Source organism: Hippocampus comes, unplaced genomic scaffold (genome assembly GCF_001891065.2).
Source record: "Hippocampus comes isolate QL1 unplaced genomic scaffold, H_comes_QL1_v1.1 scaffold8, whole genome shotgun sequence".
Lineage (NCBI taxonomy): Eukaryota > Metazoa > Chordata > Actinopteri > Syngnathiformes > Syngnathidae > Hippocampus > Hippocampus comes.
The window spans coordinates 1-18,125 of record NW_017806153.1 but is presented as its reverse complement, the minus strand read 5'-3'; the positions used below and the strand labels follow the sequence as shown (position 1 = coordinate 18,125).

Sequence of the window (18,125 nt, the reverse complement as noted above, 5' to 3'; positions counted from 1 at the left end):
GTGTCCCGGGTGGTGGGTTTTGGAGGGGGGGGTGGGGGGGGGGGGGGGGGTGCAGACTCCCTGACTCACTCACAGGACACTGAGGTTTAAGGGGGTGTATGGCGGTGGGAGCCGTAGGTTTCGGGAAAACATAGTGCAAGGTCAAAGAAGTGTGAATCATAGCACATACTGTAAATATGTTTGGTCATCATTCATTTGCTCAAATATTCTGTTCTGTACCCTCGTGGTTTTTTGGTTTATCATTGGGAGTCATTTGCTGCTCTTCCGTAGCATAGCTGCTGGTAACAAACATACAAAGTACAGAAGTGGCAACGTGACTGAACTGTTATTGTGCTCTGGACTCTCTAAAGTGTATTTCTTGACCATGACCAACAGCCACATGATGACAAATGAATTCAGCAGTTCTCCTCCGTTGTTGGAAAAGTAACTTCAAAAACGCTGTCATCCTGACCCCGGGCAGTGAACGACATTGTCATTCTAATCATTCTCCTATGTCCTCGACTTCCTTTTCCTGCACGGGCATCCATTTTTCTGCAGTCCCAAAGAAGTTACTCCAGGAACAAAGCTCCAGAGCGCCAGCGTACTCCCCACCGTCCGGCGCCCATGACCCCAACATAGTGGGAGACAGCCCTCCTGAGGGGACTTCAGTCAAACGCCCCAACGCTGTTCCAGGTGAGTAAAACTGCACACACACACCTAAGCTTGAGGGACTTTGATCAGACCCTTGTGGCACCCCCACGGAGAGAGTTAACACGACACAGTCCACCCCCTCCCCCTTTCATGCTTCAAGTGGAACAATATTGAGGTCTCACATCAGGGCATAAATGTATGGGTGGAGACATAGCAAAGGGAATGAAAAGAAAATGGACTGCTAGCAAAGCATTCAGAACACAAATGACTACTGTTGAGGAAGATCGATGAACAAATGAAAAGGACAAGGGCTCGACGCATCAGTTAATGACAGTGCCTCATGCTTGAAAGGCCATTGACCTCTTTGGAAGCGCTTTCCTACTTTCCGGCTGACCTGGAAAAACCGGTTTTCCATCTTTTGATAGAGGGACACGGGAGGAATACTGTAAGGATATGAGGGTGGAACGCGACACGTCGACATGAACAGCCGGCATTCCTCGTCACGTCGTTCGTCTGGTCTTTTGTCCCGTGATGAAATGTTTTGTCTCTGGAGGAAAAAAGCGGTTTCTAAATATACTACCTGTCTGATTAATGACAGCCCCGCGCTAGTAGGTGGTTAGCGTTGCTTAGTGTAAACAAGAGATCTCAAAACAGGCCTGAAGACCAGCATAAAGCTTATCTTCGATCACATTAGAGTTACAGGGTGCGTGAAAGGGTTAATATAAAAAAATATATATCTATGTCAAGGGAGAATGCTTAGCACGTCTGCTAATGTTGGCTAGTTAATAATGTTACTAATGAGGTTAGCAGGCCTGTCTCACAGTCCAACATCCCAGTTTTGAATCTCAGCTCTGGCCTTTTTTGTTGTGAGGTGTGTCCAAAACATGCGCTAGCTTGATTGAAACCCATACATTTCCTAGCGCTCTTTTTAAAATTAATTTCAGAGTCTTTCCTTGCAGCTAAATGAGATGATAATGATCCATCATGATTCATTTCACCTGTTTATTTTTCTGGCTGCCTTCGCGCGTGTGTGTGATTGGGAATTCTTGGTCAGCAGACATTGACGCCGCAGCCGTACGTCCAGGTGGAAACGTTTACGCTTTTAGCCGGCAATTGCAGTCTAAACTATGTTTATCAGATAAGAGGTCTGACGCACGTTAATTAACGTCAGTTTAGTTTTAGCGTACGGCGCTTTTGTGTGACATTTCACCAAAACATGCTCATCCACCATGACTTAAAACATTCACCGCAAGTGACCACGTTTACGCTAGCTGTGAAAAGATTTCTCTTTATTTTGCCGTTCTCTGTCAAAGTTACCAGATCGGGGTCGATCTGAAAGGCGCAGGTAAAATAAATACCGACTGTGGCCTCGTGCTTCCGATGCGGCAATTTGCCGAGAAGGACATCGCTCAAACTTTCCTCACATCGGTTGTTCAGTTCTTAATGGCCTGAGTCAAGTTGCCTTCTGCTGCGGCGGTGCCATGTTATCTTGTCGATCACAAGACGGCGCATGTGTTTTGATGCGTCGTCTCGGACCAAAACGATTAAAACAACCCACGCAGACGCCGCGGGGATGACTCAGTGGCTCGGAAGCACTTTTTTGTCAATGACCCAACCGGTGGCATCACGACACAGCACATGTGGTAAAAATACGATGACTGATACTTACTCGGTGTGCCTCATCGCATTCACGGGACCACATTTTAGTCGGAGGATCATAACGGGCTTATCCGTTCTTTGACTCCGGCTTTTGTGTCATTTCCTCCCCACTGCAGATCGGAAGCGCATCAGAGAGACCAGCGCCGACCAGGAGAGGTATCCCGAGGTTGGAAGAGGGGGAGGCGAGGCGCCCTTGAGGCCCCCGGAGATGAATCCCATTATTAACTCCACTTCCAGCTCCAGCATGGCCCTCATTAGCAACGCTCTGGCGGCCTACACATACGTCTCAAGTAGGAACACAAATAATCGGGTGCGATGGGCCGGTGATGGTTGATAAAAGTGTCCGAGTCAAAAATAGAGCTTTACTTTGCCAACTCTGTGAACAGACAAAAAAATTTTTTTTTAAAGCTAATTATTATCATAGCTTATTATCATAAGCTAAATTAGCTATGCTATTAGCTTATGATAATGAATGAAAAAAAATCCTCCTTACCGTTATTTTTTTTTTTCCGGACTTTTGCATGCCAGGACTGTTATTTTTAGACAGATTGCTTTCGTCGTAAATCGTTCTTGGAGCCAACATCAAGCAATTTCGGGCAAATCTTGCCTCGCTGAACTTAATTGCCGTCATAGTGAATGCTCCCTGGTTCACGTTGCTTTGTTGCTGCTGTTGATTTTATCAGCCAAAGAAACAGCCCGCCGATTTTGACAAAGTGAGTAAAAAGTCGATTTTTTTTCAAATGCAGGAAATCACAGTCAAAAGCAGTCAGTAAAAATACTCAAGTATAGCCTGAAAATTTTGGGGATGTAGTTACTTCCCACCACTACAATTTAGACTTGGTGTTGAAGACAAAAGAATCAAGCCATGTCAAGGGAACCAGCGAGTCAAATATTTGATATGAAACAAAGGGGGAGCAATTATTGCGGTAACTGTCACATATCACTCACTTTTCTGGTCATTATCTTTTCCACTCTACGCCAGACCACCCAGAGAGGGCGGCTCTCTTCTTTGTCTGTGGTGTCTGTCTGGGCCTCTTCCTTACCCTATTCGCGCTGGTGGTCCAGATCTCCTGTCGCACCGACTGCCAGCCGCCCCGCCGGCAAGCCGCCGCCAAGAAACGAGCGCGCCCCGCCGCCGACTCGTCGTCGGACTCCAGCGACTCCGACTCGGATTGGGACGCCAACTCGGACCTGTCGGCGCGACGGCACCGGCGCTTCGAGCGCACGCTCAACATGAACGTGTTCACCTCGGCCGAGGAGCTGGAGCGAGCGCAGCGGCTCGAGGAGAGGGAACGCATCATCAGGGAGATCTGGATGAACGGGCAGCCCGACGTCCCCGGGACGCGAAGTCTCAATCGGTATTACTGACCGCCGCTTTGGACGGAACGCTCACTCGAATAAGACTTCGGATGGCTCGCACCTGTCAACCAATAAGGAGGTACTGCAAATTTGGGAAGAGAATCCCCCCCCACCGAGGTCGTTGGCCTTCTCCTTTGGGTATCGTAATTTTCCCCCACTTGTAGGAGTGTTTTCCCCCGCTCTACCTCTCAGCTGGAGCGTACTGCCGGAAGCGAGGGGCCTCGCCCATGACCTCAAGGAAGCCCTTTTTTTGAAGTCAGGCCCTTCGGTTTTTAGCTTCCTAGGACCCGTACAGACCTGCGGAGACTTGACGGTGATTAAAGAGGCGAGCAAGGCATCAGGCAGCTGCAACACTTGGATCTTTAGCCAGCATTTAAGACCTAAAAGTGTACAGGACAATCTTTTTTTTTTTTCTTTCCCCCCGGCCCCCACAGAGGATGCTGCCTTTTACAAAACCAAAAAATATTTCCTTCACCCCCCCCATCCTTATGAAATCTATTTTATAATATTTAATAGTTTATTGATTTTTGTGTATTTTGGTTCTCGCGTATGGTTTATTATGAGATATTTTTATACTTGGCAAAGGTTGTCCGGCGCCTCAGGGATACAATCCTACAGTGTCTGTGTGTTTTTGCCTTCTAAGAGGGGAGGAGGGGTAAGCCCCCTTTTTTTTTTTTTTTGAAATCATGTACGTCAGCCTCTAGCAGTTAAAGAGATACGATATGATACAGAGAGCCTCAAAGAGGTTTTTAGTGATTTAACCGTATTTTTGATACAGGATATGAAACTCACAGTGCAGTGCCTTTTCAAACTATGAGGTCTCTCACAGGGTCTGATGACTAGAAATACCAAATCATTGAGCGTAGTTCCTTCTGGTTGTTTTCGGTTGCGTTTGCTTCAGTGAAACACCGATTGAACTGAACAGGACTCGTATCTGGAAGTATCCGTCGCTGTGTGATGAAAATCACATCGGCCATGTTAATATAAGCTATTTACAATCCAGTTCTGTTTGTGCTTCTCTGGTTTCAAGTGTAGAAATAACCATATTTGTCTTTCATAGTTTTTATTTTTATTTTTTTAACTTGAGAGGTGAGTAACCGATAGCACACATATTAGGGTCACCCACATTGGGACAGCCTGTCTATGCTGTATCATTTTTAGAACATTTATTGTTTTCATTTGGACATGAACACGCCGATAGCTGACCAACACGAGGGCAGGAGGTGACTCCTCTGTTTGGAATAAACGTTTCAGAAATCATGTCTTCTGATATTTTGAGTCCATCTATCCATTATTTCGAATGCTTCTCATTATTCAGCGTCGTGGGTCTCCTGGAGCCGAACTCATCCGAGTTTGAGCAAGAGGCGAGGGATAGCCTGAACTGGTATCCAGCCAATCACAAGACAAAAAAAAAATCTTCAATTAATCATAAAGGAGGCTCAAGACATGCAGCCATGGGGATAACATGAAAAGGAAGGAAGGAAAAAAAAGAAAGAGGACAAAAACTCAGTCTCCAGGAAGGATGGAAAGGTGAAGGAACGAAGGTCGGAAGAAGCAATGACGTCAGTAGGGGAAAAGAAAAGCTGGTCTGAGGTCAAGAAGAAACAAAAGGAATTTTTTTCATGCCTGGATAAAAAGGTGTACATGGAATGACGGCAGAAAAGTTGGTCTAAGCAAGGGAAGTGGGTGGCAAAGGGAGGTCCTTGCTCGCCCCTTGGTGGTCAACTTTAGGTTTCACACCCTGCAAGAGATGACACAAACTCCTTCAAATAAACACTTGCCTCAGTTCAGCTGTCAGTGTGGTTTTATTAATAATGTATTCATACTTTTGATTTTTTTTTTGTGTGAAATTTGTTTTTAATTTGTTTGTTTTTTAGGCTGGTTCCATGGAAACAACAGTAGTGCGGCTAAAACATTGCTTTTCAGCGCAAAGTAATGCATCTCCTTGAAAATGTTGACACTTGTACTAAAATGGGTGTTAAATTTTGTTTTTATTCGTATTTGCTAACTTCCGTGTCGTTTCGTGACGTCACCCAAAACGTGACTGTTAGCTTGTGCTTGAGTGGCTAACGTCAACTTTCTGTAGTAGCATTAGCATGTTTGAAATAAACGTCTTAAAACGTCTGAGTCGTCGCCCCGAAGCTCAGTTTCTCTTCCAGGGCTGACAATGACATCACCTTTGTTTTTTGGACACACTGTTAGGATGGACTGAAAAGTTTTAACTGAGAACGTATGCCAGCAAAGAAAGCCGTTCCGATATTCACAGAAGTCACATCCCGGAACCGAACCAAAATAAAAGCAGGCGTGACGTCGTTGAATGTTCTCGTTGCGAAAAAGTGCCCAAAAATAACAACAAAATCGCGTCATTAAATGTAAACCCGACTACTGTATCGCTCGTCCACTCGAAGCAACAATGTCACGCAAATTGGACAACAACGGCTTGCCGTTCTTGCCGGGGTTTTCTTTCCAGGATGTAACGGTAAGTAGAACTTTTCTAGTCACTGCATTTCAAACATTTCTAACCAGTGTGACCTGTTTTAAGACATCATTCGGCGTATGCTTGTGCTACTGCTCTATTCTAACAGCATGCCATTCATTTCCAATGTTGCCAAATAGGAAATGATTCGATCGCATCATCTTTGGCTTTGTAATACTACAGAATGTTGTATTTGCGTGACAGTCTTGTGAATACACGATGTGTTTAAAATTTAACATGCGTGAACAAAGTAAGTGCAAGTCAGACGACTTGCATGTGTTTAATGCATGCAATCCAAACGCAAACGGTAAATGGAATGCTTTTGCAAATGAATGCAATCAGCTGGGCTGGTGGGAAGAAAGGCAGCAGTTCTTGCAGTAGAGTACAGCAGTCGCAGAAAGTGGAGAATTGCAATAATGTCTGCAGTAGATGAGTGCATAGCATACTCAGGTCAATGGTATGGCAGTAGTTCACGTACCTGACTTTTGTGCATCTCCCCTAGGCCAGCTGCCCAATCCATCCGTGTCAAAAAGTGGAGGACTGAACTTCACACCGAAGATGCACTCTGGTGGTATTCAACATGTCTCATGGATGTTTGTTTTTTACTTCCCCAGAAAACAGCCTTTCATCGCCCTCAGACTTTGTCCTATTCCAAGGGCCTGGCATTGGCCCGCCCGCCCCGGTTGGGCATCGGACTGGAACCTCTATTAACAGAGCAGATGATGCACGAAGAGCTCAGCGGCATGGCCGGTGACATGCCGGACTTCACTTACGGCTCCTTTGACACCAAGTACATTAAAGACTTGGTTAATTTGTCCTACCACGCCGCTCCTGCGCCCACTCACCCAGATCCTCAGCCCTTTATCCCAGCTTATGTCACTCTCGACAAGAAGGTATGGTCCTGTTACCAGTCACCCAAAACATTTTTAGTTGACATCGATGTGCAACCAGTGAAGCGGTTGCTAGCTACTATTTAGTAGAATGTCAATATTAAGGAACACATGCAGAGTTGCGGCTGTGCGGTGTTGTGACCGCGTCACGGATCGCTTGGCTTTATTTGCAGGTGCTTTGCTTCAAAGCGTACTTTGAGGAGGAAATGATCAACAGTCGTGATGAGAAGAGATGCGTCCGTCATGTGGTTATTTACTACTACCTTGAGGACGACAGCATGAGCATCTCTGAGCCCTGGGTGCCCAATTCCGGGATACTGCAGGGTCAACGGATCAAACGCCAATGTCTGCCTAAGAGGGAACCGGGGAAGTATTACCACTGGAAAGACCTCAACCTCGGCATTGACTTGGAAGTGTACGGTGTGAAGTACCACATCGCCCAGTGTGATGCCTTTACCAAGGTACGACACGCCATCGGACGTGTATGGAAAATGCAAGCGTGACCTCCCGCGTCGACTCGATTTGCAGGATTTTATGCAGCGTCAGGGCATCATTCTGAACGCGCCGGAGGAAATGCCAGTGGATTCTTATCTCCAGGGGCGGGAGAAACCTCCGCCGACTTGCACGACGCGCTCCGAATTTGACAGCAGGTACCAGTTTCTCCACATGGATCGCAAGGTAAAGTCTAAAAATCTAAATTAAGAAGTTCTCCGTATGTTATTGTGAATGGGTCAGGTCTTCACTGTAAGCACGGAACTATTTCCTTGGTCAGGTGCTGCGTTTCTTCGCCCTGTGGGATGATTCGGAGTCTGAGCTTGGCGAAACCTTGCCCGTTACCATCCACTACTTCCTGGTGAATGACACGGTGGAGATCAGGGAGGACCACAAGCCCAACAGCGGCCGCTTTCCTTTTCCGGTTCTGATGCAGCGACTGCGGATACCGAAGAAAATGAAGCCCGGTCACGGTAAGACAAAATTTGCTCGTGGCCAACAGGTGCTTCGGTTTAGTTTCGTTCTGAAGCATTCTGGAGCAGAACCCAAATTAAAAAAAAAAAAAAACAACATACTGAACAACAGGTTGAAAAGCAGTGCCAAACTGAAGCGATGTTTGTGCGATCGCCACCTCTTAGCTTCCCGTCTTTGTCTTTCCAGACCAGTTCCCGAGCTGCGTCATGGAGGATTCGGTCGAGGAAGTGGAAGAGTTCTTCTCTCCGAAAGACTTCCAGGTGGGAAAAATGATGATAATCCTGGGACGCCGTTTCCTCCTGTACGACTGCGATGACTTCACCAAAGACTACTACCACGCAAACCACCCTGAGATCAATATCAAAAGCATCGAAGTACCCAGGAAAATGGGCAAGTTTGAGGGCATGAAAAAGGTGAGACTTAAAAGTTAATCCGGGGCTATTTGCATGAGTCGTGGAAAACCGCCAGAAATTGACGGCCCTGCCCCTGAAATGTTTAACAGACCACAAAATACGATCCCAAAGCAGTTTGGCATGATTTCAAACTCAACAGTATCCCCCCCCAAAATAAATGCCTCACAGATAAAAGCGTATACAGATGCAGCAAAGACTTTCCAAATGTCCACCAACAACCCGGACTAAACCGATATACAAAGCTCGCCTTAACAAATTCCTTGAGACTAGGAATGGGCCGAGTTTAGATTCTGACAGTATGACAAGAGAGAAAAAATATGACGGTATTAAAAACACGAACATGGATAGGAAGGCGTTTTTGGCCGAAGAAAATGACCATGTATAGTAAGGCGTTTTCATCCCCAAAAAACAGCCATGGATAGTAAGGCATTTTTAGCTAAAGAAAACGACCATGTGTAGTAAAGCGTTTTTAGCCCCAAAAAACGGCCATGGATAGTAAGGCGTTTTTATCCCCCCAAAAAACAACGATGTAAATTAAGGCGTTTTTAGCCCCAAAAAACGACCATGTATAGTAAGGCGTTTTTGGCCTGTATAGCGGCGGCTCGTTTACTCAACTCAGCAAGCAGCCAATCATCTTGTGACCTATACACAAATCACAACCAGCCATTAAGCGGGTATTCCTGTATTTTGCAGCATTTCCCCGAATCTGTTTTTTGCCATATTTCCAGGAGATTCCTCCCTACAATGGCTTCGGATCGCTCGAAGATTCCCTCCAGAGTTGTTTATCTCTCCTCCCCGCACCCCCCAGAAAGAATGTGTTGAAGATGCTGGAGAACGAGCACAAAGTGTTGCGCTACAGCGCCCGACTGGTCACTCCCAAGGACGCGTCCGAGTCCCAGAGACGCAAAGATGCAGATCGTCTTTTCATTCTGTCCTATTACCTGTCCAATGACACCATCTGTATTTACGAGAATCCCAAAAACAACTCCGGTTTCAGGGGCGGGGTGTTCCTGAAAAGGACACGCGTTCCCAAGCCGGACACTTCGGTGGACAATCCCGACTTTTACTCACCGTCGGATTTCTCCATCGGATCAATTCTGGACGGTGAGTGTTTGGTTTCGAGCACAATCCAAAGACTTTCCACTCAGGGGATCCGTTCCGACCGACGAAAGCCACTCGTGTGTTTCTTTTTTTGCACTCTTCTAGTTTTCGGCCACCGCTTCGTCCTGACAGACGCCGACCTTTACGTCCTCAATTACATGGAGAACAACCCCGGCCAGATTCCCTTGGAGACACTTGAAACCATACGCCAGAAGCTGCGCTCCGGAACCAATCAGACGGCGGAACAAAATGGCAAAACAAACCAGACGGCAGGACAAAATGGTAAATTTGAGTGACGGACGAACTCCCAAATCCCTTGGAAATTTGACGTCAAGTCGAATGACTTATATGCTTTGCAGAGCCGCCCTCATGATGTCACGTCCCCTTCGTGCTTAGGACCAGGACTCAAGAGCCTGCGGGGTGCTTCGTAACAAAATACACTGCTTTTTGGAGAACTGTTTGACAGATTTATGGATAAAGGAGTATCAGAGCCGCACTGAGAACCAGAGACTCCAATAAGTTGTCTTACACGTTGGTGTAAGACTCACCCATTTAAAATAGTATTATCCAAACACTGACTCGTCCTTCATCATAGCGTCACTTGTCATAAGTTATGACATTGTTTGATCATGATGGCCTTTTTTTTTTTTCCTTAAAGCTTTTCAGTGCTCATCAGAGCATCTGTGATATGAAGTACCACATTAGAAGTAATGTTTGCCTACATTTTATTTGCCAAATTTTTCAGGGGCCCAAGGCTTTGATCTAAATAACTTGACATTGCAGCCAGAAATTAAATGTTGCACATCTTGTACATGTACGGTTTGTATAGAGATTATCGCTATATATATTTTTGGAGGAGGGCAAGAAACATAAAAATCTATTGAAAATGGCTTTGTGGTCTGTAGTGATTGCCAGGCAAAAAAAAAGTGAAATGAATCATGACTGAAAATGAATCATACGTGTTTGTTTTTTTTCTTTCAGAAAATTGCATTATTCATCATTGAACACAAGGACATTTCATGGAACGGCATGCGGTAAAGTACATTGCGATGTGCGTCTTGGAAGTGACGAATACGAAACGTGATTTACTTGGGAGTCAATTTGAAAGACTTTTCAACTAGCTGACCAAAGTCCCTCCCCCTTATCTCCACCTTAGACATGATATGAGCGAACATTACGACCTGCCTACAATAAGCCTGTATCATGACGTTATCGGTAACATTTTTTTTTTTTTTTGCTACTCCCAACGGACCAGACTGGGAAAAAAAAAAAGAAGCAAAGCTGGCTCAACGGCAATCAGACGAGCAATACAGTACTTGGTAACGAGGATTACATGCATACAATCAAAGTTGCTACACAGTAACATGTGCTACATACTGTTGTTTGTACACTTCTGGCATTTTGCTGGCATGATGCTCCTTAATAAGGGAAAGCTGGTCTTGTGGCTGTATTAAAAAGAAAAAAAAAGTACAAAAATAGATATGATGAGGAGAGTAAATGTCTCTTGGGCTCAAGAAATTTCCTTGGATTTCATTTTCCAGCATTCAAGCCCGAAATTTGTAGTCACGCAGTCGCCGGGAGCGTGTCGGGATGGAACTAGATCCCAGGACACACCAGCTCGCCCCTCTTGTGTTCGGGGATCTCAGCTTGGACCGGGCCACTGCTCTGCTCAATCCGAATGTTTCATTAGGAGGATTTGAGTTTTTTGATCCGAGGAGATGTTCCGTTCTCGGCTTTTAGGACTCCGTTTTCATAATGCCCAACTAAATGGAGAGTAAGAGACATGACAACGAGAAGGTGAACAAAAATCACAACTTGAGTCTTTCAAAATATTAGCGTCATAAGAGCAGAAAATTCACATTTATACAAAATTCATTGATCAATCAAATCAAAAATCCCTCGTAACTGCTCACCCCTCCCCTTTGCAAACTATTTTTTTTCATTTAGAGCCCACAACACAAAAAATGTCTCTTGAGCGAATAGCGGGAGTATGGCTGAATGATTCCAAACACGGCCTTGAGTTTTTCCCCTCTTGTGTACTCACGAGAGTCCCGCTTCATTGGCCGAAGAGCTTGTTTGGTGGCGGCCTTCTTGCGGACGGCTTGCTCATGTCGAAACTCCCTCCAGCGCCTCAGCTGGAAGCGGATAAACTTCCAGAGGAGCCAAGATTGTGTCAGACATACCAGTAGAAGAACAGTCATCCTGAAAAGAACGGACCAACTGTTAAATCACTCCGCTCCCGATCTAACAGCTTTTTTTTTTTTTTAATTTATGATTGACAGTCAGCGGAGGAGCACAGATTGGTGGTGGCTTAGACTCGCCATAGATTTGCCAGACTACAACTAAACACTAATAAAAAAAAAAAATCAGTGGCCTCCATAACATCTCGTGAATGCATTGAGAGGATTCCTCACCTTATGAGGACAGTGTTAAAATTGCCGGTCTCCCAGTCCAGCACCTGGTTCTCGCAGCGGGCCAAACCGAACCCGACGGCGAGAAACATGAGCGTCAGCGTCGACATGCGAGTAATGACAAAGCTGGCCGCCCATATGTCAAACCTGAAGAGGACAACGCCGACGTGGTCATTTTTAATGCTTCGCTTTGAACGAAAATGATGAAATCGGGGTCAACTTGCATTTTCTGGTGGTTCTCATCTGTGAAGTAGAAGAGTCTGGCGATGTGGAAACCCAGCTCGGAGACGTACTGGAGGAAGAGCAGCACCAAACCCACGCGGTTCAAACTAAAACAGGTCCACAGTTTTATTCACTTTTTTTTTTTTCAACTGGAAATATTTTGGCTTGTAATCATTTTGAATTTGCAGGACTGCTTACTTGAGCACATACGCCGCAAAGATGTGCAGCAGATACAAGCCGATGTACTGCAGCTGACGAGGGATCTCCTCCTGGTAAATGACCCAACACACGCTCGCCTTTTATGTTCTCGTCATAAGTTTCCAACGATGAAAAATTTGTTTTAAGACGATTATAATCTCATACGCAAACACGTTTCCTCCTGACTGACCTTGCGCACTTTCTGGAAGTAGAGTTCAGGCAAAGCGTGGAGCCAGTAGGCCAGCTGAGTGAGGTAGAAAAACTTAACCTGGAACCTGAATCACAAACCGATAAGAGATGGCGAGAGTGGAGATCTTTTTTTTTTTACATTTTTTTACACATTCTTTATTGACTGTAATTGGAGATGAACATTCATGTGACTCTTGATTCCCCCTGTTTCAAATGATGAAAATGGTACGGTCCATTTGAATGATGTTATTTTTGGTAAAAGTTTTCAGTCGTGATGGAACAGTTTCCCCCGACCACCAATCAAATTGCGCAGACTCTTTGTATCAAGTCATCTTTTGAAAACCAAAATTTCCCTGAAGAGTTTCGCTATTTTTTTTCCTCCTACTTCGTGAAATTAAATTTCCCCATTTTGCCCAACCAGTCACAATGGAATAATTACTGATGGGGCCACTGCGCCAACCCAAAATAAATATGTCGAGGTTCCCTTCATATGATGTCATTCGACAAGTGGCTTAACAAGCATCAGTAGGATGTGTCTCCCCACCCCTTTTTTTTTGAGAAATTCACTTCCCCCTCCATGCTTGCCAAAAAAAAATGGTAGTCGGCTCCTGTCATTATGTAAACAGGAAATGGCTCGCTAAAAAAATAAAGCAACAGACAGCAGTGCACTGTGCAATTCAGTTTCAGTTTTTCCATTTGAGTCACGATGGAGCCTTTTGTATTACTTCATCACCTTTTTTTCTTTTTTCAACAGATCCGTAGAAGACGCGTGTTAATCATACCTGAGGTGTGCATGTGGATAGTTTTCCCAAAGTCTGCTGGGATGCAAAACATATCCTTCCTGTCGTTTCAGAGACAACCCTTGTAAGTCCAAAGAAAATCGACGCATATGAAGAGTGCGAAACTCACAGTAATGAGGATGTAGAAACTCCACACACTGGACACCAAATGAAATACACACAGTTGACCTGACTCGTTGAACTTGGTGTTCTTGCTCTTGGAAAGATGGAGGCGTCTGTTGATTTTCTGGGAGTGAGAACGATGTGCGGCGGTTTGTAAATGCTGACTCAACAAGTGTGTGTCTTCAAAAAAAATGAAATAAATGGAGCAGGAAAAAAAAAAAAAGATGCTATTTGAAGAGGCTGACGAACAAGAAGTGGCAGATTAGATATGCTCTGGATTGTGGTCACTGCACTGAAATTACACCATCATTGGCCTACTTTCAAAACAGCTGCACAAGAGAGGGAACGATGTGGCTGTCAGCCAGTTAATAGTTTGCGTAGTCCAAATTACTAGTCTTAAAAAAAACAAATAAAAAATTCTGGTTAAACAGACCACATAGGCTTTGAATATTTTCTGTCGCAAGAAACCGAACAGATTTTAAGTGCCGTCATTTTTCAACAAGCTTGAATCAGTTTTAAAGCAAAAAAAAAAGTGTTTTTTAGAATATAACAAGATGGATAGAGTAGTCAGCATGACAGAACAAGATTTTTTTAACCGTGTGCTTAAAAGGGACACGATCACCTATAATTAACCGAGCCCCCGTATTGGTGGTACTTACATCCAGTAGATACTCCTGCACCACTGCATGCAGGATGATGGTAATAAAGAAGTAGAAGAGGATGGTGGCGCAGTCCTTCCATCCATAATGATACAATGTCACTTCTCCATCTTATGGGCACAGCACATCAGGTGAGTTGAAAACACCTTTGAGTATTTTACATTGGTAAAAATCTCTTTGACATTGGGCAGTCTAACACCACATTGTTTCACAATAACTGCCATGCACTACATGCAAGGATACCATACCTGAGGTCAATGTGGTGACGTTGTACTGGGGCTGGATAAACAATATGGCCGTCTTTGCTGTTGCCTGTAAGGGAGATTCAAATGGTCATTCATGATTGGAGACACACGACATCACCACGTGAGCACGGCTGGTACAACAAAGGGTTTTAATGTGAACATAATAGATTTCAGGATAATAAAATTAATGACCCCCCCACCCCAAAAATAAAAAACAGTACATTTGAACTGGAGACTTTGCGGGCAATAGTTCAGACACCTCTAATAAAGGGTAACCGAATGGGGTCTTGTCAGGTGACACGTTAACTTTTACGAGGAAAAAAAGTAGGGAACCCTCCCCCCTCCCTCTACAGATCGCTCATTTTAATATTTGTGTATGGCTTATTTCCAAAGTACATTCAGAGCTAAATATGTCTGGATGTGATACGTGTGTTTCGCAACGCGTCGTTTTATGTAAAAATGCCCGTGGTAGGACTACGGGGGAGGTTGAATTTAAGACGTGGCAGTGAGCAATAAATTGGGACAAGTTTTTCGTCAGACAACACTTCTGCTTCTTGTCCATCCGCTTCCCAAATAAAGAGCCTGTTCGCGACGTGTGTACGTTTCCAATGCAGAAACGAGCGCTTGACTTTTAATTTGAAGGCGATCGCCACGTTGTTTCCTTCTTAATCCGGCTTCCTTTTTTTGCGTGTTTGTGTAAAGTGACGTGATTACTGTAATCAAAAATTCTGCAGACACGCAGAAACTTGAAACTATGAATGCAAATAGTGTTTAGGCCGATAAACTTGTGTCAAAGTAGCCGATAAGTTGTCAAGCATTAATATCCTCCGATTTTCGTAGCTATTGCATTGTCGACTACAAAGAAGAACGAAAACGTCTAAATAGTAGTCGCCAAGTCTTCAAAACGTTCTGCTGCGGTATGAGAAGTTACTGTTTCCCTCCTTCAGGAAAATAATACGTCCACATCGAGTTTCGCCATGATGTCCATGCCATCAGAAAGCAGCTCTGCGGTGGAAGACGAAAGAAACTTGAAAAGTCCATCTCACCTCGAACATCAGTCCAATCAAAATGAAAATCACCAAACTGAAAACGATGTCGGCGTGGTTCTGGATGAGAAACTCCTGACTGAAGAAAGGGTAACTTTTGTTTCTTCGGCGAAACGCCATCGCAATTCCCTGCAACTATTTGACAATTTTCGACAATCTTTTCTCCCCCTTCTCCTGACTGCGAACTTCAGTGAAACTTTCCCAGCGCACTGCGCATGCGCGTCGTCATAAAGGGCGAGTGACAGAAATACCTCACTGAAGGCCGTTTGCATCAGGTAAAATCTGGTTTTGACATCACATCTCGTTTAATGTATGTAGTTGAGCAACCACAAATATGTTGAAAACATATACTTTTTTTTTTTTTTTGAAAACATACACTACACCCTTCTTAACTAGTCTGTTATACCAGATTATTTAAATAATAAATCAAGTCCAACTTTATTGTCAAATATCTTGTCGGTGCACAGATGAAATTTCCTCCCTCTCAACCAGACCACAAGACAAGAGGAGCCGCTGCGTGTGCCCGCGCCGCCATCAAAAGTGTAATGTAAGTACAAAAATGTATTAATGTGAAGTTTTGAAACTGAACGAAAAGTATAACTAAACACACAATTGACATTGTTAATACCCTTATAATGCATTGTTGTCTTGGTAAAGCCTGTTTTGTGATGCAGCTATTGAATTGGATCACATTTAATTTTACAGTTTTTTTTGGGGGGGGGCGGATCATGAATTGTAAGTTCTTGTGACTTGGAAAAAAAAATGCATTGATTAGGCCTGTCCCGATCCGATCGACATGATCGGAAAAAGATTTTCAGCCAATCTCAATTGATCAATCAAACTTTATTTGTGTAGCATTTCAAAGCCTAACTATACATGGTCTTTAAAAAAAAAAAAAAAAAGTCTTGGAGGAATTGGGTGCGGATTCAGTTGGAAAAAAAAAAGACGGGATCGGGACTATCTCCCGACTAAGACACATTTTTTTCTGTTTTGTGAAAATACTTATTAAATGTTACAATCGTATTGCTTTTTCAAAGAAACACTTGTATCGATCTTGAATGCATTTTTTTATTTTTACAAAATGCTTATGATGTAAGTCTTGTACCCCAATCGTTCCTTCCATGCGTTAAAAGAGATGAAAAGAATGTGGCCCGTACGGGGATCGAACCCGCGACCTTGGCGTTATTAGCACCACGCTCTAACCAACTGAGCTAACCGGCCATATAAGCATATTCTGAACATGTCAAAATATACAGCAGCTATTCTTGAAATAGGAACCCGCAAAACTGCAGATGTCTTCTGTTTGCGGCAGGGAACATATTTATTTGGAGCGGACTCATTTCCCAACGACGCTGAACTCGGCTCCACATTCGCGCTCGCACAGCTCTGCTTTCAACCTGAAAAGACAGCAGTTGCGCTTTGTTGCCTGTAGGTGGGAATGTTTGCCAGTTTTGATTGCGTGAAGACGCTCTGCAGTTTAAAAACACAGATTTTAATAGATAGAATAAGATTTTAAAAAAGCCATACAATACATACGTGGTTGTTTAAAAAACGCCTTACTATACATGATCGTTGAAAAACACTTTCTGTACATTGTCCTAAAAAAACATAAAATACACGCTCATTAAATAAAAAGTCTGACTGTAAGTGGTCGTTAAAAAAAACAAAAAAAAAACGCCTGAGGATACATGTCGTTAAAAAAACACAACAAATTGTCCTTTAAAAAATGCCTTACATGTGGTCATTATAAAAATAAATCAATCAATAAATAAAGAAGTCCACCATTTTAAGTAAGGCGTTTTTAGCTGAAAAAATAGCAGACAAAAACTACCCTGTACAATAAGGTGTTTTTAGCCGAAAAAATAGCCGACAAAAACGACCCTGTATAATGAGGCGTTTTCAGCCGAAAAAAAAAACGACCGTGTATAGTCAGGCTTTTTTCAACTTTACATAATCTTTATGATAATGTAACGTTGAAAGCACATCCTTGAAGCCCTGATGGAATGATGCAGCTGAGTAAAAATTGTACAAATATTTTCAAGGGCTTTCAAGGGTACAAATAGTTTGGGTTTTCGTTCCAGATTTCCTCAACTGACCTCAACTGCGGCTTTACCGTCACAGAAAACAACGAATAAAATGTGTGCATTCGTTTCTCATTGTGATGGTCGCATTATGGCTCTGCACATGAAATCATCCTGAAAGCTGTGTCGTCAAATAATTCCGATGGGGGCATACAACGAATGGACAGTGTCCCTCCTCATTCGGACAAATGACCTCATTTTGTGTGTGTGTGTGTGTGTGTGTGTGTGTGTGTGTGCGTGTGTTTTAAACGTGACATTGCCAGTGAGAGTCCTGTTGGCTCTTTTCTTTTGGAAGACGTTGAAGCACTGATCGAGTGTTATTTGTATGCAGATGACTTATTTCAACCCTGAGTGTAAGCGCACTGCCTTTATTTTATTTCTGTAAATCTTGGATTAGATTTTGAAATGTTTTTAAATGTCTGAAATTTTTGACTTAATTGGGAAATAAACAGATTGTTTTGTCTGTTTGTCCTTGAGCCAGGAGGAGCTGGCCACGAGGGGGTTGTATGGCCTACGGTTTGCAAGCGAATCTCGTTGACGCAAACACTTTTCGTGGCAGTGAGCATTGACTGTCAAACTAAATGGAAAAAAAACACATATTTAAAATAAAGACAGGATTGAAGGTAACAATCTGAATTCTAAGATAGTAAGGCGTTTTGAGCCCAAAAAAAACGACCA

General features: G+C 43.8%; 3 protein-coding genes and 1 non-coding gene across 6 annotated transcripts in view; 2 read left to right on the top strand and 2 right to left on the bottom strand.

Annotated features, from left to right (window-relative positions):
• The window catches only part of eva1aa (eva-1 homolog A, regulator of programmed cell death a), a 40,213-nt gene extending 35,011 nt beyond the window's left edge, over positions 1-5,202 (top strand). For both annotated transcript variants that reach the window (XM_019895001.1, XM_019895002.1), the window contains 3 exons: positions 538-672; positions 2,406-2,579; positions 3,272-5,202. In XM_019895001.1, the coding sequence (XP_019750560.1) occupies positions 538-672; positions 2,406-2,579; positions 3,272-3,657 (695 nt within the window). In that variant the 3' untranslated portion in view covers positions 3,658-5,202. The remainder of the gene's footprint in view (positions 1-537; positions 673-2,405; positions 2,580-3,271) is intronic.
• A 281-nt stretch (positions 5,203-5,483) lies between these two features.
• Positions 5,484-10,384, top strand: efhc1 (EF-hand domain (C-terminal) containing 1). 2 transcript variants are annotated; one of them, XM_019894999.1, is made up of 9 exons: positions 5,484-6,127; positions 6,739-7,017; positions 7,188-7,475; positions 7,543-7,692; positions 7,787-7,979; positions 8,167-8,393; positions 9,122-9,497; positions 9,600-9,776; positions 9,854-10,384. In XM_019894999.1, exons 1-9 carry the CDS (start codon positions 6,062-6,064, stop codon positions 9,865-9,867), a joined length of 1,770 nt encoding a protein of 589 aa, XP_019750558.1. In that variant the 5' UTR covers positions 5,484-6,061; the 3' UTR covers positions 9,868-10,384. The 2 variants fall into 2 exon arrangements, with proteins under 2 accessions (XP_019750558.1, XP_019750559.1); XM_019895000.1 differs by having other exon boundaries at positions 5,486-6,127; positions 9,600-9,746.
• Positions 10,385-10,450: 66 nt separating this feature from the next.
• tram2 (translocation associated membrane protein 2) lies at positions 10,451-15,575 on the bottom strand. Its single transcript, XM_019895003.1, has 11 exons — positions 15,367-15,575; positions 14,324-14,387; positions 14,076-14,185; positions 13,424-13,540; positions 13,297-13,355; positions 12,516-12,600; positions 12,326-12,396; positions 12,130-12,234; positions 11,909-12,052; positions 11,539-11,696; positions 10,451-11,257 (listed from the first exon to the last, which is right to left on the bottom strand). The coding sequence occupies exons 1-11, from the start codon at positions 15,484-15,486 to the stop codon at positions 11,181-11,183; spliced, it is 1,110 nt and encodes a 369-aa protein (XP_019750562.1). The 5' UTR covers positions 15,487-15,575; the 3' UTR covers positions 10,451-11,180.
• Positions 15,576-16,513: 938 nt separating this feature from the next.
• trnai-aau (transfer RNA isoleucine (anticodon AAU)) lies at positions 16,514-16,587 on the bottom strand. Its single transcript has one exon. It is a non-coding gene; the product is annotated as a tRNA-Ile (tRNA).
• Between the last annotated feature and the right edge of the window lie 1,538 nt (positions 16,588-18,125).

Excerpts from the sequence above, each read along its gene's own strand:
- tram2 (XM_019895003.1), bottom strand. The coding sequence starts at position 15,486 with ATGGCGTTTCGCCGAAGAAACAAAAGTTACCCTTTCTTCAGTCAGGAG. Across the intron at positions 14,186-14,323 it reads CGTCACCACATTGACCTCAG|ATGGAGAAGTGACATTGTAT; the intron begins GTATGGTATCCT and ends TGTGCCCATAAG. Across the intron at positions 12,397-12,515 it reads ACTTCCAGAAAGTGCGCAAG|GAGGAGATCCCTCGTCAGCT; the intron begins GTCAGTCAGGAG and ends GTCATTTACCAG.
- efhc1 (XM_019894999.1), top strand. The coding sequence starts at position 6,062 with ATGTCACGCAAATTGGACAACAACGGCTTGCCGTTCTTGCCGGGGTTT. Across the intron at positions 7,018-7,187 it reads ATGTCACTCTCGACAAGAAG|GTGCTTTGCTTCAAAGCGTA; the intron begins GTATGGTCCTGT and ends CTTTATTTGCAG. Across the intron at positions 9,498-9,599 it reads CATCGGATCAATTCTGGACG|TTTTCGGCCACCGCTTCGTC; the intron begins GTGAGTGTTTGG and ends GCACTCTTCTAG.